At 36.2% G+C, this 25,608-nt stretch overlaps 3 protein-coding genes across 3 annotated transcripts; all 3 read right to left on the reverse strand.

Annotated features, from left to right (window-relative positions):
- Positions 1 to 2,554, reverse strand: LOC143549971 (small ribosomal subunit protein RACK1-like). The gene is made up of 3 exons (XM_077040729.1): positions 2,225 to 2,554; positions 1,351 to 1,925; positions 1 to 244 (listed from the first exon to the last, which is right to left on the reverse strand). The coding sequence occupies exons 1-3, from the start codon at positions 2,529 to 2,531 to the stop codon at positions 143 to 145; spliced, it is 984 nt and encodes a 327-aa protein (XP_076896844.1). The 5' UTR covers positions 2,532 to 2,554; the 3' UTR covers positions 1 to 142.
- Positions 2,555 to 11,000: 8,446 nt separating this feature from the next.
- Positions 11,001 to 13,064, reverse strand: LOC143549972 (small ribosomal subunit protein RACK1-like). The gene is made up of 3 exons (XM_077040730.1): positions 12,737 to 13,064; positions 11,671 to 12,245; positions 11,001 to 11,135 (listed from the first exon to the last, which is right to left on the reverse strand). The coding sequence occupies exons 1-3, from the start codon at positions 13,041 to 13,043 to the stop codon at positions 11,034 to 11,036; spliced, it is 984 nt and encodes a 327-aa protein (XP_076896845.1). The 5' UTR covers positions 13,044 to 13,064; the 3' UTR covers positions 11,001 to 11,033.
- A 1,501-nt stretch (positions 13,065 to 14,565) lies between these two features.
- On the reverse strand, positions 14,566 to 24,106 carry LOC143549973 (putative serine/threonine-protein kinase SIS8). The gene is made up of 13 exons (XM_077040731.1): positions 23,690 to 24,106; positions 21,863 to 22,300; positions 20,482 to 20,585; positions 18,681 to 19,636; positions 18,459 to 18,499; positions 18,266 to 18,334; positions 17,857 to 17,957; positions 17,537 to 17,615; positions 16,938 to 17,036; positions 16,766 to 16,834; positions 16,313 to 16,362; positions 16,045 to 16,221; positions 14,566 to 14,940 (listed from the first exon to the last, which is right to left on the reverse strand). Exons 1-13 carry the CDS (start codon positions 24,080 to 24,082, stop codon positions 14,853 to 14,855), a joined length of 2,664 nt encoding a protein of 887 aa, XP_076896846.1. The 5' UTR covers positions 24,083 to 24,106; the 3' UTR covers positions 14,566 to 14,852.
- Positions 24,107 to 25,608: the final 1,502 nt, after the last annotated feature.

Below are 25,608 nucleotides of genomic sequence, written 5' to 3' on the forward strand. Positions count from 1 at the left end.
GGTAAGAAAAGAATAACAAAAAGGTACCAACTAAACAAAATGTCTCCAAAACTTCAAATTCTCATAACCATAAATAACGAAAAGATAAAGTCAAACCCCGAAGAGAGCTTTTTATAGTACGGTACTAACTATAGTGACATCTCTAGTAGCGACCGATGCCCCAAACTCTAATGACTCCGTCTGTGTATCCACTGAAAAGTGTGCTTCCATCCGCACTCCAGCTTAGACTTGTGCAGTAGATCACCTAAAATAAATAAGTAAATCACCGTAAACACGTATTTAAAACATGTACGTAGTGACTGCTCGAGTGTTGAAATATTATCATATAAGATAACACGATGCAAATCAACCAGATTAACTAAAATATAACTAAAGCAAATACCGACAGGCGTGCTGCAAGACAGTGTTATATAACATACGCACAGACACGCATGTAAGAAACATATGGCATTGTTCCAACAGTTGCAAGCACATATAACCACTAGGCTATAATAAGGCAATTGCTAAACTTATCATATGGATTTAAACGAATTGACCGCAAATAATAAATAATATATATATATATATATCAAATGAGCATAACTATCATATCCCCCCCCCCCAAACACAGTACACAATAACATTCAAATGCACAGAACAAAAATACAGCATTTCATCACTAATTATCCAAATGCAATTTCTTTTGAGACTAAATAACCAACAAGCTTCTAAACGCATATCTCAAATCTTGTAAACTTCATATCAAAACTCAAAAATTGGAAACCAATTATCCAATTTGGTACAATAGATAATAACATAAACCACAAAGCAATGGCATCGAAATCATAGTTATTAAAAGCGCAGCGCTTTGGCGCCCAGGCGATTATTTAGGGCGAGTCGCTAGTATACCGCTTCCATGATTGAAGGCGCTAATTTAGGAGAAAAATCGGCAGCTTAGAATTTTTTTTTTGATTCTTTTTTAACTTGATTGATTATCCCTTAAAACAACTTTCCTAAAAATAATGGGATTAACAAAAATAACTCTAATCTCTCTCCTTTCCTTATAATGAAAGTCAATTAATTATGCATATGTGATGTACCACAGAATATACTTTATCAGCTGTTTTTGGTACTTAAAGTTGAGGATTATGGTTTTGCAATATTTTGGTATTTGAAAAAAAGTGATGATTTCCATTACAAACTGTTTTTTTGAATTTTTTATTAAGTGTGCTTATTGTTTTTTAGGCCCGTGCTTTTTTTGCACCTAGCGCCTAGGCCCTAGGAGAGGCCCTTGCGCCTTAAGTGCGCCTAACGCATTTAATAACTATGATCGAAATGCAAACATAATAAAAAAGCAACATAAAAAAAGACCTTAGTTTTTCCAGCATTGGTTTGAGCAGCTTCAACCGCCATTTCAGACTCCTGCTTGAGATCAACCTTAAGATCCACCACAATGGTCTTGCTCTCCAAATCCCAAATCTTGATGCTGGATTCCGTAGCAGCACACAGCCAGTACCTGTTAGGGCTAAAACACAAAGCATGAATAATCGAACTAGCATCAAGAGAATACAGCCTCTTCCCCTCAGCCAAATCCCACAGCAAAATGCTTCCATCTTTCCCACCACTAGCACACAGCGAACCATCAGGCGACACGGCCACAGTGTTTACGTATCCGTTGTGTCCGGCCAAAGTTGACCTGAGCTTGCAGTTAGTCAAATTCCAGATCTTCACCGTCTTATCCCAAGAAGCAGACACAATAGTTGGCTGCAATGTGTTAGGGCTAAATCGAACACAGCTGACCCAATCACCGTGAGCTTCACCATCCTGAATCGTGTACTTGCATTCACCGAGGGTGTTCCAGAGCTTAATCGACTTGTCACGTGATGCAGACACAATCTGACGGTTATCGATCGAGAATGCCACTGAGAGGACGTCCTTTGTGTGACCTAAAAAAATTAAATCAAAGTTAATATATACATGTTCTCAAGGTTTATCATTACAACATAGACACGTATACCGAGTCCACTAGGAGTGATAAAAAACCGAAACGACAAAACTGATAAAAAAAACTAATCGTTAAACCAAATTAAACCATTCATATTTTCATATATTTCTTCTAGTTTCTATATCTCAACTTCATATATTTCATGTATTGTACCACCATTTCTTGTATATATACCTCCATTTTATGTAATTGTAGCTATCTACAGATGTATAAATCTAGAACTAAATATCAAAAGCGTACCGACAAATCTCCGGGCGGTGGTTCCGGCATTAAGATCCCAAAGCCTAAGCTCTCCATCCCAAGAGCCAGAGAGAGCAAACTGTCCATCAGATGACAAAACCACGTCCTGAACGAAGTGCGAGTGGCCGGTGAGACGGCGCTGGGCGACACCGTAGGTCTTGTCTTCTTTCGTTAACCGCCAGACGATGATGGACTTGTCACGGGAAGAGGTCACAATCATGTCTGAGTTGTCGATTGGGGTGGCGATTGCCGTTACCCAGTCGGTGTGTGCTCGCATCGTGCCACGGAGAACAAGTGAGTCGGCCATGGTTAGGGTTTCAAGTGGCGGCGGCTGCTGCTGCTGCTGTAGAGGTGGATGTGAACTCTAGGGTTTTGAATACGTCAATTTATAAATATAGAATGGAATAAAATAATCTGAATAATTTATTTATTACTATTATTTATTTATTTATTTATTTTGCTATTATTCGTATTCGTATTCAATTAAAAGATGAATTATTCGATTCGTATTCATATTATAGGCTATACTCGAGATTCGATTCAACTCGTATTTGAAACTCGAATTCGAATCGAATACGATCCAGATTTGAATAAATTTGATTTGATTCAAGTTCACTTACGTTAAAATTTTCAATAACCAAAATCATAATTTAAAATGCACAAATATTAGTTTAAAGTAGCTACAATAACATCTAATATACAAATAGTATAGGATAAGAAATAATAATAATAATAATTGTTATTGGGTTTAAATATAGGAATATATGGTTTTAATACTCCCAATTTTCACTCATTGGTCGATAGCACTCTCAACTCAAGATTTGTCTCCCACTACTCTCAACATGTAATTTGTTTTCTTCTGTCACTCCTAAACTTAATGGACCCTAACTCCGTTAATTTTTTTTTACTGGCATGGCATATTTTTACTAATGTGACATTTCTAACATGACATGACATCTTTTCAAAGAAATAACTAAATAAATAAAATAAGCCCCACCAATAGGCCTTCATCTTCATCCCTTTTTCACTCATAAAACCCTAACCTCCACCACCACCCACCCAATTGTGACATTCGTCAATTTCTGGTCTTGTTTGTATTCGTTTTTGTATTTGTTTATTATGTAAACCAACCCGATTTGTAAACCGAAGCTTATGTTATAATCAAAATGATGGATTTATGTTACAATATTGTTTCACACTTGTTTGTTGGGTCTTGAAAACATCCTACCTTTATTTTTATTTTTATTTATTTATTTATTTTATTATTATTTTTTTGTTATTTTGTGTTTTTGTCTTGATCCATTTTGCATGAAAACTCTTGTGTCTCACACCCATATTTGACCACCAACATTACCCTATATATACACCACATTTCCTCTTCATTTTCCCTTGCTACAACTCCAAAAGAAAAACTTTCTCAAACATCAAAGATTCAAGGTTATCTTCTTAAGTGTTCTTGAAGGATTTTGGTCTTTCATCTTAATTAGTTTATGTAGCCTTATTAATACTTGTTTATGGTTGTGCAACATATATATAATATACACCCCTTGTTTACCTTTGGTAGTTACTTCTCCAATTCCGGTCGGTGAGGTTTTGGAACCCATAAGGCAAGGCTTCATGGAGGACTTCATGTCCTTGATATATATACATCTATATAACTTGTTCATACATATTAATCTTGCTTATTTTAGTTTGTTGGTCATGTTTACAAGTTCCATGGTTATGGGTTTTTAAGAGTCTATGCTTCGGTTTAACCGTAAATAGCTCTAAACCGTAAACCGAACTTTGTTACTAGTTTTGTTTGTTTAAACATACTTAGTGTTAGATCTAAGTTTCTAAAATCATTTTTACAAATTCTATGGTTATGGGTTTGTAGAATCTTACCTCGGTTTTAACCCGAAACACGATCCGAACCGAAAACCGAACTTTTATTTAAAGACTTTATTGTTAACTTTTGGTATTTTTTTTATTTGTACATTATTATACAAATTATTTAGTGTTTGGACATGTGGAAACCATCTATGAACTTGTTGTAAGATGGAAACCGAACCAAACCGATTCTTGCTCGCTTAAGACACACAAGTGTGTTTTTTTTAGCCATCAAGACTTGTATATTTCTTTAAAAATAGTTACAAATTGATTTTTAAATATTTTCTTAAGTACTTGGAAATGTTGGATCCAACTTGATCTCATAACAAAGTTTGGACCGACAAAACCGAACACTCGCTTAACGTGCGTTGTTAGTTCTAAAACAATGGAACTACATACTTGGTTAAGTCTTATTAAATTTTATTGAGTTATCTCATAACATTCAATATTTTGGAAAGTTGACTTTGGGTTTGACCAATTATCAAGACCCGAACCGACAACCCGTTTTAGTATCTTTATTCCAAAGGGATTTGCATTTTTGCATTTTACCCACCTTATTACTTGACATAGGTTGAGTAAATATTAAGGTTAGATACTTTAACCCGGTTTCGAGCAAACTTACATTTTTAAAGGGTTATTATTATAAATTCTTAAATAGTCACATTTTAAACCTTGAACTTTAATTATTTACATTTCTCAACATTTATTTTGTTTAAAGACCTTCAAGACAACCTTTCTAAATTCAAGACTTCTTTTCTTTTTAGGCATTGTGCGTTAAACTCGTCATTCCGACAAATCTCCAAATTATCATCTTTCAAGTTTACTACTTGAAGGTGAGTACTTCATACCCCATTTTCCATCTTTTATTTTGGGGTGACATTTCATACTTATTCAACAAAATGCTTTATATTTGAATCTTAAACCACAAACGTAGTTGTATACTTTACCTAAATAATTGCTCGATTTGGTGTTCTATGCTTATATGCCTATGTGTTTATCGCTTTTGGTTGGTGGAACTATAAAATCCTAGACTATTTGGCATCCCCTTATAGCAAGGTGTCGTTAACGTAATGCAATTAACGATAACTATAAAATCCTAGACTATTTGGCATCCCCTTATAGCTAGGTGTCGCTAATGTGTTTAGTGATATCTATTTATCCAAATTACCACTTTTATTTATCGTTTCGTATGCAAGTTTTGTGGCTATCTTTATTATATACTAATATGATTAAACTTATGAATTGCTCACCGACCTTTGTGTTGACAAACTTTATTTTATGAAATGTTGCAGGTTTGCATCTTGGTTGATTTATGATTGTGAAGAAAACGACATCAAAGACCTTAGGATATTAGTAAAAATGAACAATATCAATTTGTCATATTTTGTGATATCTTGTTTATGGTTATTTTATGGATAATTGTTATGTGACATTTTCGATGTTGATGAAATGAGTTTATTAAATACTGTCACTTTAATTAGTGTCATGTGCTTATGGACAATCGTTACACCTTGGCATGTTCCGCCGCCTTTGGTCGGGGTGTGACACCAATCTTCATCCACTGCATATCCTTCTTTGAATTAGAGGTTATCATTACACAAAAAAAAATGTTTAATTAGAGGTTATTACTACCGTATATCATGATAGAAGTTTCGAGCTCTAACAAATTAGGCTGTTGAAGGAAGACTTCGTGAGAGGTGGAACAAAGCAAATGGACCTCGACTACGGAGAGTTGAACCTAGCGCGTCGTCTTGGCTTGTCGGAATTCTAGCAACGATTGATGATACTGTCAACCTCGTTAAGTCACAACCACCTCGGTGATTAAACCCCCAGATTGAAGTGAGTTTAGCGTGAAAGAGGTTGTAGTAGGTGTCACACCCCGATTTAGGGCCTAGGTGTGACACCCATAGTTGGTACCTGTTTTGAAAATATATCAGAGTTGCAGGTTATTAGCGGAAGTCTTTTATTATAATAAAATATTAATTTATTTTGAAAATTCTTTTGGATAATAAATATCCAAGTATTTAGTTTACAAACCTTGTTTATTCTATTATAATATTTTATTTATTTAAAACTGAGCCATCACCATCTGCGAGCATCTGACTCCATAAATGACTCTTATGCCTTGTTATCTGTACTATGCTTGCTTACCTGTAATGTGAGGAAAAATACGTCAGCAATATGCTGGTGAATCGTTGACTCTAAAAGCATTTTAAATAACAATTATAATACAAATATAGTTTTCTTGACATTGCTCAACAGAAAAATTTCTATTTCCGGTATTGTGACACTGCCCTACACACACACAAGTCTCCGAGCCACGTAGCTCATTCCGGAGAAACTATATATGACCATTAGCCCGCGGCCACGTAGCCTTTGACTGTATAGGCTTAATGGTTATGTTTGAATCCAGACACATGTGTATTCGGTCTGAGTTGTTTTATTCTCTAATTTGTATTATAACGTTTTAGAGATCACGTAATCTCATGCAAATAATTGACTGACTCAATAAGACAAACAACCTGTTTATCTTATAGAGTATAAATATGTCTGACTGTTAATAAAGGTTTAACGTATTCACGTTATAAAAAGGTTGAACGTATCCACCTGTGATTGTCTGTCTGAATGATTTGGTGATCTCGTTTAAAAAACCTTTCCCGATTGTGACTGATTGTTAACCTATAGACAAATAGGTTTGAATGATCACCTTGATGGTGTTTCTTGATTAGACTGCAGACTTTAAGTCTGGTTTTAACCTTGATTAGGTTTGTGAATGTATTTCGAAATCATGATTGTATTTGGGTGACGTTTGGTATAGCATGCTTTGGCCTAATAGAGTCTATCACGTTGGCAAACTTCTCAAGGTAAGTAAACAGGGTCCGCGGTTGATTGGGATGTGTACGAATTACTTACCTTAGGCAAGAAGAATCTACTAATGATATCCCCCTTCTAGTTACTACATGCCCGTCAAAATATAGTTTTGTATAACATTATATTTATAAACATAATGCTTGATTGAAATCTGTTTGTGAATGCTTTTGAAAATACTTTCAAAGTTAAAGGCCATAGCCTTGACTGAGTCTAAGCTATTATAATATGATTAACAATAACTTAAACTTAGATTCTACCTTAGTGAATGCTTGGAATACTTATGCTAAGGCAGAATGATTGCTTAGTTGGCAGAACTTCGCTCCTAACTCGCTTAACTGCTCTACAGCTCGTTATATCTCCAATACTTACACGAACTTCAAGAAAATGGACCTTGGAACTTCACGGCACTCGGGCACGTTCTCCAACACTAAGTGTGTGTTTGTGAATGTGATTGTGGGATGAATGGGGTTTAAACCTGTAGCCCCCTATTATAGGCAAAGCTTTGGGGACCGTCGCGTAGCACGATGGTCTTTTCCTTAGGCCATCGCGTAGCGCGACGCCGCAATTGACAAGGTGATGACACGTGTTGACACGTGGTTGGCCACGTGGCCCTGATTACTTAATGGGGTATCGCTTAGCGCGATGCCCATCTGACTCCGGGTCGTCGCGTAGCGCGGCGCCCCCTTTTTCTTGGCTTTCGGGAAATCTGCATCACGTAGCACAATGATCCTATTTATCTACCCATCACGTAGCGCGATGTGTCTGAAAAATCCAATTTTTCATTTTCAATCCTTTAGGTTTCAGAATTGTCACTTTTGGCCCAAAATTGATCAGGGTATTCCCGAGATGTTACAGTAGGTGTAACATCCCGAAAATTTCCATACTAATTTTGTCTATTTAGGAAGTTGAGGGACCGGTTAATCATTTAGCTAAAGATATATGGAATCGACACGTGTCATATGACTCATCACCATGAAAAGGCACATGTCATGTGGTGGCAACACGGATGGACACATGTCAACACATTACCACACGTCTCCTCATGAAGTGACATATGGCTATTGACTAATCAATTATAACGCCACATGTCAACACCAAATAGCACGACTCATCATCAAAAATGACACATGTCGCATGGTGGTGAGTGATGGTCTGACCGAGGATGGCTATAAATAATGAACATGGGCTCTTCATTGTGGCATCCAAAACATAAAACCACTTTCACTTTATCATAGTTCGTGCCATCGAGTTGGAGTCATGACGCAACTTCGAAGTTCCGACGTTTCACACCCCGACACCTAGGGATGAGCTCGGCACCGACCGGTACCGGTACGGGACCGGGATGGGTACCGGTATTTAAGGTAAAAATTCGGGAAATACCGGTACCATACCGTACCGGTCCCAAAAACTCAAAACCTTGGTACCAATTCGATACCAAATCAGTACCGTACCGATTTTTGCTCATCCCTACCGACACCCTACGTATAGTCGAAGTAATCCTCGTTTGTCCTTAAGAATTATACGTATTTTAAGGTAAGAGTTATGTTTAAGATATTTTACTTAATAACTTAGATTCTAGTCGAGGTTATAACCTAAACCTTGAAAAGTTTATATATACATATATTTAAGTCTTTTTTATGGATAAAGGTTTAGAAAAATAAATGTTTCTTTATTATTAAGATACATAAAATTTTACATACAAATGTTATTGTCAATTGAATTTCTTCTAAAGGAAGAAACATTAAATTATATATATATATATAAATAATTAAACAAGAAAGCGTGATGGTCATGTAGTAAATGGAAATGTGACAATACCGGTAGTCGAGTTTCTTGTCTAAGAAAAGTGATTCGTATAAGTCTCAATCAATCGCGGAACCCGTTTACTTTTCTGGTGAGTTTGGTGAAAGTGTTCGAACCTATTAGGCCAAAGCATGCCACACCAAACGTTATGCGAACTAAAGTAAGCATTTGGAATAAAAATGACTTTTATATCAACATAAATGTTTTATCAAGGTTTAAAGGTACAAAGTAGACTAAAAGTCTAAAGCTAGATTAGTTGATCTAGATATTCATATAAAGATATTATTGTAACTACAGGCTCGAGATAACATGCACAACATAAATCAGTAAAGACATACTGATCATAACAAAGGTGAGTACATTGACTCTAAAACTAACGCGAAAGCGAAAAGCATTTTACATATGATTTACAAATCAAACGCATGGCTTGAATGGTTTTCAAAACGTTTGATGCGTAAAGGTAATCTACTAAAAAAAGCATTCGGGCCATAATTGCACGTATAGTTGGATTCAAGTTATACACGTGTTGTGGATGAAAGGCTGCAACATGGCTAGCAAATAGACTCAGTTGTAGGCATACTTAAAACTACGGTTAACCTGAGTAAAAAGACTAGTGTGCTCCGTGGTTGTACACTCGGGTGAAACAGTCCCGCTGAGTGTGTAGATATACTAATACAATTTACGATTAAACGAGTTTTAAATTCTTGCCAACATAAAATACTTTGTGTCTGTTAATGTTATTCACCAGCTTTTAGCTGACGTATTGTGTAAAACATTTTCAGATAATCAGTAGTACGTAATAAGGACAGTAGAGTAATAGGGAGACAGCTCAATGGAGAAATAGAAGGATCCGTGGGCTCATTTTGTTAATCTCTTTGTAAAACATGATTATGTTAAAATAAATGTTTTATATTATCAAGGGTATTTAAATCCCTATTTATATTAAGAAATATTTTGTCAAAAGAATTTTCCGCTGCAACAAAATAAACTTAGATATATTTTCAAACCGATACCAACTATTGGTCATAGGTCTACATGGCGGGTGTGACAGTAGGAGGGTATCGACAAGTCATCATGGGAATCATGGTTGCAAGCTGTGCGGAGAAAGAGGTTTTCAGAGGCGATCTCATTGGCAAGTCCCATGGAAATCTCGAGGTCTTCTTCGTGTAAATCGAGATCGCAGCCGTGGGAACAGACAAGTCACCATGGAAATCCTGATTGCAGCCGTGGAAACCGACTGGTCATGGTGATAAAGGTGGGTGATGGTGGTGGTAATGGAAGTGGCTGGTTGGGTGGTGTTGAGACCGTTGGATCAAGATTTGTTATGCTCTTTTCAGTTTTTTATGCAGGTTATGGTTTTAACTAGAGATGATCAAAAAAACCGGTTCCTGGAACCGAACCGAACCGAAACCGAACCGGTTCCTACCCGTTTTTTGTAAGAACCGGACCCTATCTGATTCAACCCGATGATCCGTGACCGGTTCTTGCATTTCTGAGTGGGGGCGGGTAGGAACCGGAACCAAACCGGAACCGGTTCTGGAACCGGAACCGGTTCTGGAACCGGAACCGGTTCCTAACCGTTTTTTTTGGCCGTTTTTTGACCGTTGGGGTCAAAAATAGCCGTTTTTTGACCGGTTACGGTACAGGAACCGGGTTAGGAACCGGTAAGAACCGGTTAGATAGGTTAGGGGTCCGAGGGTGGGAGAACCGGTTCGGTTCCCTAACCGGTTCGAGCCTAGAACCGGTTTAAAAGGTGGTTTTGAATATAGGAACCGGTTAGGAACCGGTTCCGGTTCCTAGTCCGGAACCGTTTTGAACATCTCTAGTTTTAACCGTTAATTCAATTCATTGGTAACTGATTATAACTTTTAATCAAAATTATGTTCATGTGTTAAAACTAAAACAATTAACCAAAAAAGCATTCGTCAAATTTTATAAAACCTTAACTTTAAGTAAACTTAAAACTCATTTTCACTAAAGCTTGAACAGGTTAACAAACTAGTTGTCCACAAAGCAATTGATGTATAATAAATTGCAGGCACCAAAGAAAACACTCATCACCACAAACATTCATAAGCTTGCACATAGACACTCAATAAAATTAAACATAAAAAATCTCATATTGGTAACAAAAGAAATAACAAAGCACCAACTAAACAAAATGTCTCCAAAACTTCAAATTCTCATACCCATAAATAAACCAAAAACATAAAGTCAAACCCCGAAGAGAGCTTTTTATAGTACGGTACTAACTATAGTGACATCTCTAGTAGCGACCAATGCCCCAAACTCTAATGACTCCGTCTGTGTATCCACTGAAAAGTGTGCTTCCATCCGCACTCCAGCTTAGACTTGTGCAATAAATCACCTAAAATAAAAATAAATAAATAAGTAAATCACCGTAAAAAATACGTCAACAAATACTGACAGGCATGCTGCAAGACAGTAGTTTAACTAAAATATAACTTTCAACAAATACCGACAGGCATGCTGCAAGACAGTGTTATATAACACACACACACATGTAAGAAACATACGGCATTGTTCCCACAGTTACAAGCACATATAACCACTAGGCTATTATAAGGCAATTGCTAAACTTATCATATCGATTTTAAACGAATTGACCCCAAATAATCAAAAAAGAAAAACAAATGAGCATAACCATAATACGCACCCCTACACACAATAACATTCAAATGCACAGAACAAAAATACAGCATTTCCTTACTAATTATCCAAATGCAATTTTTTTACACTAGATAACCAACAAGCTTCAAACTCATATCAAAACTCAAAATTTGTAAACCAATTATCCAATTTGGTATTATAGGTAATAACATGTACCACAAAGCAATGGCATTGAAATGCAAACATAATAAAAAAGCAACATAAAAAAAGACCTTAGTTTTTCCAGCATTGGTTTGAGCAGCTTCAACCGCCATTTCAGACTCCTGCTTGAGATCAACCTTAAGATCCACCACAATGGTCTTGCTCTCCAAATCCCAAATCTTGATGCTGGATTCCGTAGCAGCACACAGCCAGTACCTGTTAGGGCTAAAACACAAAGCATGAATAATCGAACTAGCATCAAGAGAATACAGCCTCTTCCCCTCAGCCAAATCCCACAGCAAAATGCTTCCATCTTTCCCACCACTAGCACACAGCGAACCATCAGGCGACACGGCCACAGTGTTTACGTATCCGTTGTGTCCGGCCAAAGTTGACCTGAGCTTGCAGTTAGTCAAATTCCAGATCTTCACCGTCTTATCCCAAGAAGCAGACACAATAGTTGGCTGCAATGTGTTAGGGCTAAATCGAACACAGCTGACCCAATCACCGTGAGCTTCACCATCCTGAATCGTGTACTTGCATTCACCGAGGGTGTTCCAGAGCTTAATCGACTTGTCACGCGATGCAGACACAATCTGACGGTTATCGATCGAGAATGCCACTGAGAGGACGTCCTTTGTGTGACCTACAAAAAAAATTAAAACAAGTTAAATAATAAATTTTATCAAAGACTTTTCATTACAACATTGACAAATATAACCAATCCAATAGGAGTGAGCAACAACCAAACCAACAAAACTGAACAAAGATTAACCGATATCCAAATTAAGCGAACGAAATCCGACGAAACTAAACTAAAAAATAACCAAATTAACCGAAAAGAAGTTATCGGTTATTTTTTGTACCCTCACTAAACCAAACCATTCATATATTTCTTCTAGTTTCTATATCTCAATTTCATGTATTTCATGTTTAGTACCACCATTTCTTGTATATATACCTCCATTTTATGTAATTGTAACTACATTTATGTAGTTATACATTTACATAAACACACTTACATACATATATACACACACATAAATATACAAACATATATACAAATCTCGACCTAAATATGTCTTAATCGAAACAACGGTTATAATCACAAAAATTAAACAAAAAGCAAAAGCGTACCGACAAATCTCCGAGCAGTGGTTCCGGCGTTAAGATCCCAAAGCCTAAGCTCTCCGTCCCAAGACCCAGAGAGAGCAAACTGTCCGTCAGATGACAGAACCACGTCCTGAACGAAGTGCGAGTGGCCAGTGAGACGGCGCTGGGCGACGCCGTAGGTCTTGTCTTCTTTTGTTAACCGCCAGACGATGATGGACTTGTCACGGGATGACGTCACAATCATGTCGGAGTTGTCAATTGGAGTGGCGATTGCGGTTACCCAGTCGGTGTGTGCTCGCATCGTGCCGCGAAGAACCAGTGAGTCGGCCATGATTAGGGTTTCAAGTGGCTGCTGCTGTATGTAGAGGTGAGTGGGTGGAAGGCTAGGGTTATGAAGAGGTGAATTTATAGGTGGGGGGTGATTAGGTTTTGGAGGACTGGGTGTGTACTTTTGGTTAAATAAGGGTGTACAATTATAAATATTTTATTTATGACTTGGAATGTCATTTAATAATTTTTTACTGCCTTGTTAAATTAAAACAAACATGATGCATAATAGCAATAGCAATAGCAATAGCAATAGCAATAGCAATAGCAATAGCAATAGCAATAATCCCCCACTTGTGTTAGTGTTATTTTGAATGGATATTGACGATGAATGATTTAAGCTAGGCTTTATACAGGGTTGTCAGTTCAGATTTTGAGCTCACCCGGTTATCGTCCCACCATGTGTTACGTTAGAAAGTTATGCCTTTGTGGCGACACAACGACTGTCAAGTGGCAGTCGGCGGTATGGTTTCCCAGAGGAACGCCCAAGCCAAACTCTGAAGCCAACGTGGACCCGGTTAAGACAACATAGTCTGGCCAGAGTGAGGCATTGAGGCTTTCCAAATTTGAAGAGTGGGATAACCTAAACACTAGAAAGTCGTCGTTCTAAAAAAACAATAACAATAATTACGCTTCCTTCGGCAGGTCACAGGTTCAAACCGAGCCACACATTGGTTTTATTCTGTCTACATTACAACATAGGGTTCAATTCTTGTGGCGGTGTAACTAATGTCAAGTGGCATAAGAAACTAATGTCAAGTGGCATAAGAGGAGAAGGTTCCTCCGACGCGTGGAGGACCCGGGACCAGGGGTTATGCCCTTCGGGAAAAACTCTCTGGGGTTCTAAACAAAGTCAATCGCAAGCCAATCTGCGAATATCCAATCATACATGACTGAAAGACAGTCGTCGTTCAAAATAATAATAATAATAATAATAATAATAATAATAGAAATTTAATTTTAAACATTGAATATTACATTTATATATTTGGGAATTACAGTATGCTCTTAATTTGGTAATTGATTTGTATGGCTCCATCACTTACCTTGGTTACTTTTTCAATTTTATGCTACAGATTCTTGTGCAAGTGTTTGGAGGACAAGGTAATGAAGGTATTGTAGGGAGGAATCTACTCTTGCACTAAGAAATCCAACATGTGTTTGAAATGAGAGACATGTTAGACTTTAAAGGAGTTTGTATGGCTCTCTGCACCGAGTATTAAAGAGGTCTATATCACTTAAATCTTACTAATGAATTGCAAAAACTGAATAGGTATAACAGTTAAACATAGGTGCACAATTCACTTTCAAGCTCCTTTATGTGAAGTTTCTTTTTGTCATAAGATTAGTTTTAGTTCAAGATTTTGAGTTGCGCACGAGAGTTCATTCAAGTATAATACATCACTCACAAACCGATCCGTGGTTGGGCGTTGGATATTAGCTGTGTTAAGAAATGTCTCCACAAAATCTTTGTTTCAATTGCAGTATAGAAGTCAACCACACCAAACACATGGTGAATGTTTAAAAACAATTATGAGCATGATACAACATGAATTTACAAAGCAAAACGGAAAACTATGATGGTCACATGACCAAGCCTAAAACTACATGAAAACAACTATGTAAGAACACAGAAGAATCAGAATCCTATAAAACGCACACATTTCCATTTCCATCGCCATATTCAAAGAACAAACTTTACACTTCATATAGATTACATGACTCGCACGGCTTCATTATTCACAGATTGTGAGTGCAGACATTTTGCCATGATGTCAATTTCTGGCATATATATTATGCAATCCAAGTGGTCTTAACCTGTTTTAGAACTTACATTCAACCTCTGCAGTGGCTTCAAGGCCACCATGATGTCAGCAAATGTAGGTCGTAGCTTCGGATCACTATAAAATAGAAAAAATTTTATGTTGAGATTCTCTCATATAATCATAAAGTTCACATAGTAGTCCGCAGAAATATCATACATTTTCTGTATATATAGAGGTGTAAACGACACAAGCCACTCGTGAACTACTCAAGATCGGCTGGTTAAAAGCTCGAATCGAACCAAGCTTAAACAAGTTTGAGCTTGAGCCTAAATATAAGCTTGTTTAATATATGAAATATAAACTTTTATAACAATAATGATTATGATAAAATAACTAAATAATATTATATTCAATCAATCAATCAATCATGCCCAGTAAAATCCCACCGACAGCAAAGCTATAAGTAGGGTCTGGGGAGGGTGGGATGTAGGCACACCGTACCTCTATCCAAAGGAATAAAGAGGTGGCTTCCAGAGAGACCCTCGGCTCTAGGTACATGTGTATGAAGCAAAATAAAGGAAATCAAAGTTTAACAGTTATATAAAAACTACTACTAATTATAATAATATTAATATTAATATTTATAAAACTATAACCAAAATATTTATAAAAAATACTACTAATTAAATAATATTATATTATGTTATATATAAAACTATAACCAAAATATTTATAAAAAATAACTATAAATGTATATAATTAATTCATAAGTGAAAAGCGAACCGAGTTCTAGCTTGAAAAACTATTCACGAGCCAAGCTCAAACTTTAGACATAGAGCTCAAAACCAACCAAGCTCAAGCTAGAGCTATCTTAAGTTAAAGGAGCCGAGCTCAAACTCAGCTTGGCTCTTTTACACCCTTGGTTAAACATTCTTTGATGATAGAGAATAAAGATGGAACATTTTTGGGTCATACTTTATCTCTAATGTATTCAAACCAAATAAATACTTCTAAAAAGTTTTATTCAAAAGAAAAACGATTATTATCACAAAAAGGAGTTTGATGTCATATTTAACACAATTAATAAAAACTGCTGGTGGGTTGGTGGCCCGTTTTGTCATATCACCCAAACTGCCGCTTTAGCCACCCCTAGCGCGTACAAATTACAAAAGCTTACAAAAAGATTGTAGTTGATAAAAAAAAGATGTTGAACTGTGGCTTAAAATTTTGAAGACTCACGTTTGCCAACATTTTGTGATGATATCTGCAATGACGGGGTCCATATCATCTGGAATTTCAAGACGACGATGTTGAAACCCAACTGCACCAACAACTTGCATCGGGTTCATTCCGCCCCATGGTTGTTGCAAAGTGCAAAGCTCCCATAAAACCACACCAAAGCTGTAAACATCGCTCCTACAAAGTATAAGATAAGATTTAATTATTTATGGTGTCAGAAAACTTATTTCTTTTCTTCTTATTCTTCGTAAGAAATTAAAGTACTAACTTTTCATCTGAGGGCTCGTTTCTTAGGACTTCTGGCGCCATCCACTCAGCCTGAGGGCATGCAACACGATTATTGGCACTGGGTCAAGTAGGGTTATATTTTATCTCTTAACGGGTCACTTGGGTAAAATCAGGATAACTAATTAAAGGATACCCCCAAATGGGCCATCGAAAGTGTAATTTAAATGTATAAAATCTCCTCAAACCATTTTAGTAAAAATTGTGCATGTGTGTGTATTATTTATTTACATAATATCATTTTTGACATTTTGTAATTGGATCTGACAAACTAATTAGTTATAAAAAGTAACTTTTCTAGACAAAAGATGCTTTACGTGGACCCGCTTTGATCTACACCAAAAGTTGTCCATTTTGACCCATAACCCAACTTAATCATTTTACCAATAATTCATAGTTTACATTTTCGCCCTGGCATATACTAAATAATGCATACCGTTCCAGCAGTAGATCTTGAAGAAAGAAACGTGCTGTACTTCATTCTCGACAACCCAAAATCAGAAACCTAAAAATTAAAATATCAGCCACAATAAACCGTTTTTAGAACACTATACCAGAATCATTTAAAAAAATTTAGGGTCTAAAAGGTTGGTAGAGTGGTAGGCTACCTTCACAACCCAATTCTTATCAACAAGAAGATTTGGAGTCTTCAAATCACGATGAACTATAACAGGCGTGCAATTGTGCAAATAGTTCATACCACGAGCCTGAAATTTTTAAGTTAGAAAACAATAATAAGATACAACACAAACATTATTAATATCGGTTAATAAAGGGTCAAAATAACAATTAGATTAAAGATTTTTAAAGAGTGTTCGGATATGTGTACAACTTCAGGAATCAGAAGTATATAGCCAGTTGCGTTAAGCTAGGGGTAATATCGTAATTTCACATTTATCTCAATAATAACATACAATACAAATATAAGATATGATAAACAAAACCTTTAAATAGGAATCAAAATAATTGGTAGATTAAAGGCTAACAAACAGTGTTTGGAGTAAGCTAGGGGTGATATGGTAATTTTACATTTGTCTTGATAATAATCAGTTTTGTAACAACAGCAGCTTACCTGATTATCCAAATCTGATAATCAGAAAACTGTAGCCATAATGAGTTTACCCAAACAGTCTAAACTGATTATTTAGGCTTGAAATTAGAATAATTAGTTAAAATGCACATTCAAAGTTTAAAGAAGTGAGCATACAGTATCAAAAGCCATCCTCAAGCGCCTTCGGATATCTAGTTGGTTGTTGGGCCGATGGAGTAATCTATACAAACTACCTCTGCATAAGGTTAAAACATGTTTCATTATTTCATAGGAAATAAATAATAGTGTATGAAGGTTTACACCATTTAAAGAACGAGGTTAATATATATACTTATTTGACATGAGAATTACTTAAAAAAAACTTTAAAATGCTATTGGAAAAGGTTTCCGGTCGACCCAACCCAACCCATCCATTTTGCTACATCTAATTGTCTGGATCCGAACGTGTATTATACTATGATAGAAAAGATGAATACCTAGGAAGAAACTCGGTAACAATTGAAAGATGTGGTGCACGTGTTACGGCCCCCATGAAGAGTACAACATTCGGATGCCTAACTCTTTTCATGATCCTCACCTTGTAATCCAAACCATTCACAAAATTGAAAAGGATTAGCACACAATAATCAAATTAAGAGAAGCCAGTATGGACTTGCTATAAGAAACTGATTGTTGAGGTAAAATTACATAACTTTCCCTAAGTTTAAGCCCTATCTGATCAACGGGTTCTGTGATTCTGATTTAACAGGTTTGTTTTCGAAAATGTCATAAGGTAAAATATCAGATTATGCTAATTCTATATTTGCAAAAAAATAAAAATAAAAAAAAAATAAACATTAAATTAGGTGCGAGTATCCGCCTGTGGGAAGAAGGGGGGGGGGGTACCTCGCTTCTGAATTCCTCAAGCGATTCGGTTGTTATTTCTTGGTCTAGGAACTTCTTAACAGCAACCTCCTTATAACGAGGCGAATAACGTCACATAGATATTTTACAAAAATGTATCAAAACTATTCTAGCATCAAAAGTATCAAGATCAAGAGCACAAAGTGACGGCAAATGGTTGTAAAAATAAACTCACGGTTCCATGCCATTCACCACGGTAAACCTCTCCGTATGATCCTGTACCAAACAGGAAATATATATAAATTAAACTTGCTATTGTTTGTGATCAAGTAATTTACAAGGTAGACAGAATAATAGATAAAAACGTCACCGTAGTCGCGACATGTTGCCACCTCTACAAAATACCAATAAAAGTAAGCAAGTGAAGCATTAAAAAATAGCAAGATAAACTCAGTACCCAATCCAATACGTTCACCCAATGTGATATCCTCCCATATTATTTCACAATCCGCCACATCATCAAGTGACACGTCAGACACCGTGCTTTCGTTACCCGTTGACCGGTCTGATATCCTCTCTCCATCTTGACCTATCTCATATTGTGCTTCAGTGTCCCCTTCCCTTATTGGAGAAAAATCCAAAACAGAAGTGGTTGTTGTTGCCGCCATAACTGCCGCCGTCACCGTGGCAGCAGCCGCCACCGGTAGTTGAATGTTCTGGTCCGTCATTGTTTTGGTGGCGGCCACCATTGCGACGGCGGCTGCAGCCGCGGCCGCTGCAGCCGGAACACTTTTCATGTATTCTGCTGGATTTAGTTCAGATTGTGAAGAAGCTCTCTGTGGACGTGGCAATGGAGGCAACAAACGAGGTTGACTTGACTGATTTTGACCTTGACCTTCACTTTGACTATCAGTGGGACTTTTTGATAGTTCCTCTTCATAAACTTGGGTAAAGAGGTCGGGAGGAGCAACAACACCACTTTCAAGTAACACATCGTGTAATTTCTGGGCTAATTTAGGGTTTTCTTTTGCAGCTTCCATCATGTATTGTGAAACGTCGTTTACTTTCATTTTACGTACTGCTGGGGAACTTATGCCCTCGGTCCACGAAGGGGATCTTCCATGAGCGTATGCTTTTTGTGGAAATTGAGGTAGGGATTTCTTGGGTTCTAATACTGATTTGATTGGTTGTGATAAACCGGATGAATGCGTGTTGTTATTGTTTTCCATGTAATCTACAGATGAAGTTGTGAGGTTACTTGTGGAGGAAGCTGCATACGAAGAATCTTCATCTCGGGACCATGGGCTTGAAGATAAAGATTCTTCATAATCTACATGTGATCCTCCGAGTCCTCCTAGTGTGTCGGATGGAATGACAGTTCCAGGATCCGCCATCAAGTCAACAATATATTCCCTGGCAATTGTGTCAATTCCATTAGTTAATATTAGAGAAGAATTTTGTAAGAAATCATATAAAGTTTTCTGTGGTATGTCTTTGCAGATAACATATTTACAAGTAACCGAAAGCATGAACATGTATAATTTAAGGAGGCATAAGAATACCATAGTATTATTTGACTCGTTTACCTATAGATGGGTTGATTTGGGTCAACAAGTCCAATTTAGGGGAGCCAACAAGCCGAGCGGAGCCCGAGCTTGACTAGGCTCAAGCTCAGCTCAATAAACTTATGAGAGTTCAAGCTGCATCTCGTCTCATTTCGAGCACTACCTCTAAACTCGACTTGGATTGTAAATGGTTTTTCAAGCTCAAGTTCAGCTCGTTTATTATTTATTCTGTACGTTATATACATTTATAAGTCATAACCCTCTAAATTGCTTTATTGTAAAACGTTACATGTAATAATAATAATAATAATAATATAGTTTTCCAACAATAAATTATACATATATTATCAATTTTCTAATAAAAACTGGATAAAGGAAGCTTAAGGGTCAACCCAAGTCGACCAGTTTGACCTGCTCGTAAAGGTTACCCGTTTTGGCCCGTTATCTAACCCAGTAACCCACCCAACCCGTGCATTAGTGGATAAATTTCCACCCACCAATTGTTTGCTTTCTGCATCATTTTATATTTATTTCCTAATCTAATTGAGTTAGTATGCTTTTTGAGCACCCTTTTTTTTCAGTTATTAGCTAGAATAAATAACAATTAAAAAAAAACAAAATGCATATTAACTTGTGAACTATAAAATTTGCATTTGACATAATGAATATTTAAATCAAAGAAAAGAGCAGAACCTGCCATCACCAAGTTTTATAAGGTTCATTGCAACTTTGTCAGAACCAGTGTATTGCTTCCCTTTCACTAAGCAGCAGGGGATGCCCACACTATCAGCCAAAACCTACAATTCAAAATAACAATAACTAATCATGATATATCATTAAGTGAAAAAAAAAATCCCACAAGTGCATCTATCATAAATTAAGAATATGCTAAGAATATATAAAAATTATCAAGTGGCATATATATTCATCACATTTTAGAAGAAAAAACACAAGAAAGTCAAAAAAAAAACTTGGAACTCTAAAATATAGTTGTGATGATATGCTCGCATGTGTTAGTTTATCTAAATATTATTTTACACAACAAGAATGTGTTTTCGGTGCATACCCGGCTTCCATGTGGACTCTAATCTTATCTAAGCTAATTCTTGTGCTTACGTTGAAACTAATTTGCTATCTCTATGATAAATCCTTCATATTAGTAAGAGAAGAAGTGTTTTTCTAATGATTTTAATTATTGTTTATAAATAAGACGTAGAATCATATATCAACTATAAAGATACACTCCTTAACTGAATGTTATTGCTAAGCGCAATATCAAATGATTTTTGTAAGGATATATATTTAGTTTCATGTGGTGGTTCATGTATCCCTTTTGGCATCACGGAGCCGAGCCTAGCCCAAGCTCACCTAAGCTTGAGCTCGGACCGTGAGTAGTTTTTCAAGCTCGAGCTCGGCTCGTTTATTATTTGGTAACTTTTTTTATAAATATATATTTATAATTATTTTAATATATAGTTATAATTATAGTTTAATATTTAACATAGTGTATACAAATTTGTCATGTTTATCATAACTTTATTAGAACAAGTATTATGTAAATGAATCAATATGTTCAATAAAAAGTATATAACCAACAAGCTTGTTTAGGCTTACAAGCCTGATAAGTGATGATAGGGCTTGGGTTCCTACATTAAATGAGCTTATGTTAGGCTCAGGGCCTCAAGCTCATGTAAGCTTGACTCAATTTAAGCTTTTAGCGAGTCGATCTAGATAGCTCACGAGCACCTTGGCTCATTTATACCCCTAGCCAACAGGATGCAATGTTATCACGACTTCGACTTCATGTCGATAATGAGTTTCATACCAACTACAAAAATGTTGAACACGCATGTATAAAAGAACAATAACTACTTTTAAACTAATTAGAGACCTTGTGATTTTCACAATACTTTTTTCACCAAGAAAAAGTCCTACTTGGCCTATTTACTTACTAATTTTACCAAGGAATCACTAAATTAACTTCATTTAAAAAAATCACTTTCAAAGTGCACATCCAAACAACCGCATAACTTGAATTCTTGAAAAGAAAATGATCCAGAGAGAAAGTGAATACCTTAAAAAGCAAAGCCCGATGATGGGCCAATCCAATTTTCAAAGAGCCAAGAGGCAAAACCATGCTTCCAATAGTACCCTTCAACCTTGAGCTAAAATCCCTCCAAGCTACCAACATATTATCCGGATTCCTAACTGGGCCCCCCATATGATCAGAAACCAAAACCGCAAGCCTCTGTACCAAACTTTGGCCAGCACAATCAATAGATTCAGACACTGACTTTACAGCAATCTCCAAAGCCCTTTGTTCAAGCTCTAAAAGCTTGGAATCTGCAGCCTTGTTAACAAGAACTGCTTCCCATGTAACATTATCTGACACGGGTGTTCCTTGTAACTCCACTAAGGGAGGCATCTTTGAAGATGTGGGGCCCGTTAACACCCCATGCAGATCATAGAAACCATCAACAATCTTGTCATCATAGCTAAGAGCATTGTAGTTCTGTGATGGATGAACAAGTCTAGGACATGAAATGTTAGAATCCAATAAGCAAAAACAAACAAAGAAAAGAGGCAAAACTTGAAATTCTTTTCATCAAGATAAGCAAGCCTAGTAATGCTATGATTAAAAGTATAACAAATTCCATATTCATTGTTAAAACTTTTGATGGAAAGGGATTATCCGACGCCGTTTAGTATGCTTGACTTGATATTCATTTAGGATTAAATTAAAAGTGTTATTGGGAAAGATCGATGTCACTCAAAACTAAAGCAACCTCATTTTGTAGCTCTGAGTATATAACTGACTATCAATAAAAATATTATTCATGCCCTATTGAATCCTTATGTTCAAACAATTATACCACAAACAATTACACCACAAACAATTATACCACAATAAAGAGTTGGTTATGAGCTATAAAATTAAATGGGAATGACAAGTGTTTGTTTCCTTATGGAAACGAATACACTTATAACACATAAGGGAAGACCTATTATCAAAAGGCGATATGGTGCAAGACTGCAAAGGGTTGACCACAACTTGAGAGCCGTAATGTTGACCTGAATCCCACAAACAAAGTAACTATCAAATTCATCATGCATTACTAATTAACATTTAAATGGAAATGAAACAGAACGGTATGCAGACAAGTTTCAGGCAAGAGATTTGGTCAAAATAAATGACACAATGCAATTTTGAGGGAAAACTTCGTCCAACAGTAACCAAGAGTTCCACCAAAGTCACCCAACTTTCATTAGATGTTCCAATCTTGTGTAAGTTTTTCATTAATGTTATTTTTTTTAAAGATAGTGAGACAAATGAAATATATATGGCAATATGAATCTTGATTACTTTTTCAAGTTAATTTGAAGTAGGAGGTAATAGTGAAGAAAAAAAATTAACAAAATAATAACCAAATTAAATAACTGTTCAATTCAAGTCAAAGTAGAAAAAGAGTCACTAAGTAGTAATCAAGATTCGTATGTATTTCATTTGCCTCAATTAATTTAAAGAAAATATAACATTTATAAAAAAAAACACTAAACAAGACTGTAAAAGTTAGGGACTTTGAGGAAACAAAAAACCTAAGTTACTTTAGCGGACACATAGGAAACTTAGTTGCTATTCTGCAAAGTTACCCTAAGTTTTGAACACCACTCGAGAGCCGAATATTTTAACCTAACTTGCACAAACAAAGTAATAATCACACTCAACACACCTTCCTAATTGCAACTCAAATGGATTTAGAAACAGTTTGATTGGTTTCCATAACCAGAAACACTTGATGTCTGCCTCAAAATGGCAATCAAACATATCATCAAGCAAATAAGTGCCCCAACAATTTATGATCAACTGAATGAACCAAACTGAAATAAGAACTCAACTTACCCAATAACGACACGCAACGATTTCCGCAGGCGTATTGTCCGCAACACAAGACCCCAAACTGATCTGCTTAACAGCCTCAATCTGCACAGCTTCCGGATCCTCTCTGGCACTCAACTCCAACGCCAAATGAATCTGATGCTCTTCTTCCGCTTCCGGATCGCGATTACTATCATCATAACCCCTCAATTCACTAATAGCAGCATCCAGTTGACTACTGCTAATCGAGTCAAACTCTTCAATTGACTTAGGGCTTTGACTTCTCTTACTCGTGACCGAATTAAGCCATCCGGTGATCGACGACAACGGCGGCTTGTTAATGTTAACCTCACTCGATTCCGGTTGAGTTTGAGTTTGGTTTGATCTAATGTGCAGCTTCTTCAACAAGCTTTTCATAGTTAACAGTTCGGTCAACTTACTTACACTAGAAAGTCACTGCAGACTGATTCAATTGGATGGATGGATAACCGAGAAATAATAATATAGAAGATAATAGAGGATGGGAAGGACAGTGGGAGTATGACAGCAACAGCAGCAGCAGCAGCAGCCACTTGTGGTTTTGATTTTGATTTATTAGGGTTTTGAATTTGGGGAAAAATGAGTAATTAATGATATATTGTTCTGTAATGCACCCAACAAGGCAACAACTACTACTGTGGATTATTGGAGTGGCCACTTGTTGTAGCAGGTGAGTGTACAAAAATGGAAGTTTAGGGGATTTTGGATTATACCACCAAACCAAACCAAACCACTCATACTTATCTACATTTCTTTAAAGGAAGGGCATTCATTCTTATCAATGGAGTCGACCCAAGGTGGGTTTGAGCTTGAAATTAAACGAGGCGGTTTGGATCGGGTCAAGCTTGAGCTTTAAGTTAAACGAGCTTAAGATCGAACCAAAGAGCCGAGCTTGGGTCGGGCTCAACTCGGTTTCAAAAATGAGTCGGCTCGACTCAGGTCGTTTTAAATCAAGTTTTTTTAGTTAGTTTTATTCGAACTTTTGTTAAACAAGCTACAAGTCGTGGGTTTTTTGAGTAGCCATGTATCAATGTATTTTAACTTATTTTTTGTTGTCAACTGTCAAATTATCCTAAAAATATTTGATTTTGAAATTTAATTTCACGTGTGTTAACTTGTTTGCTATTTTAGACGAATTAATCACATATAACCAAGCATATTCAACTTAGAGGTTGTTTGACAAGCGTTGAAACAGTAAAATGTTCGAATGGTTAAGAAACTCTGAACCAACAAGTGTTAAAGCAATAAGTGTTGTTTGATTGGACCTCTAAATGACTATGCAGTAGGGGTGTTCTTTGGGTTATTTATTTAGGTTTCGGGTTGTTCGGGTTTGAGCTCAAAGCAAATTAACCCAAGAACCGACCAAAATAAGGCCGGGTTGTTCGGGTTTAACAAGTTAAAAAAGATTCACCTTTAACAAGATTATAAATAAAACCATAATTCAAACCTTCATAAAACCATAATCAAATCAATTTCAACATACAACCATATTTAACTATAACAAAATCCAAAACCTTCATAATTCCAAAACTTAATAGAAATAAATGTTTGAAACATAAAATTAACAATAAAAACGATGATAAAAATAAACTTCTAAATGGTCTCCACTCTTCACGTTTGTAAAAATACTTTCAATTTTGCTCCTCTGCTTCTGATTCTATTGTAGAAAATACCAAATCAAATAAACATTGAAATAGTTAAATTCAACATGATTATATGATTAAATATTATAAAAGTATCAAACTTAGCATACCTTTATCAATTTGTTGTGAATTGATAGATATTAACTAAGTATTAATGCCTCAACTATAATATTAATGATGTATACAACACATGCAGCAACAAGAATATTTGAGAGCATGAGACTTTTGGTTACTCTAGGCTAATAAAACATCAAAACCAAC

This window comes from Bidens hawaiensis, unplaced genomic scaffold (assembly GCF_021521415.1).
Source record: "Bidens hawaiensis isolate Kalapana, Puna unplaced genomic scaffold, B.hawaiensis_p1.1 tig00015877_1, whole genome shotgun sequence".
Taxonomy (NCBI): domain Eukaryota; kingdom Viridiplantae; phylum Streptophyta; class Magnoliopsida; order Asterales; family Asteraceae; genus Bidens; species Bidens hawaiensis.

Bases quoted from the DNA above. Each gene is read 5' to 3' on its own strand.
- LOC143549973 (XM_077040731.1), bottom strand. From the start codon at position 24,082: ATGAAAAGCTTGTTGAAGAAGCTGCACATTAGATCAAACCAAACTCAA. The intron at 19,637-20,481 runs GTTCTGCTCTTT...CACAATTGCCAG, and splicing joins ATAAAACTTGGTGATGGCAG to GGAATATATTGTTGACTTGA. The intron at 16,363-16,765 runs GTATGCATTATT...GCATGCCCTCAG, and splicing joins CAAGATCTACTGCTGGAACG to GCTGAGTGGATGGCGCCAGA.
- LOC143549971 (XM_077040729.1), bottom strand. From the start codon at position 2,531: ATGGCCGACTCACTTGTTCTCCGTGGCACGATGCGAGCACACACCGAC. The intron at 1,926-2,224 runs GTACGCTTTTGA...TAATTTTTTTAG, and splicing joins CACCGCCCGGAGATTTGTCG to GTCACACAAAGGACGTCCTC. The intron at 245-1,350 runs GTCTTTTTTTAT...TATTTATTTTAG, and splicing joins CCAATGCTGGAAAAACTAAG to GTGATCTACTGCACAAGTCT.
- LOC143549972 (XM_077040730.1), bottom strand. From the start codon at position 13,043: ATGGCCGACTCACTGGTTCTTCGCGGCACGATGCGAGCACACACCGAC. The intron at 12,246-12,736 runs GTACGCTTTTGC...TTTTTTTTGTAG, and splicing joins CACTGCTCGGAGATTTGTCG to GTCACACAAAGGACGTCCTC. The intron at 11,136-11,670 runs GTCTTTTTTTAT...TTTTTATTTTAG, and splicing joins CCAATGCTGGAAAAACTAAG to GTGATTTATTGCACAAGTCT.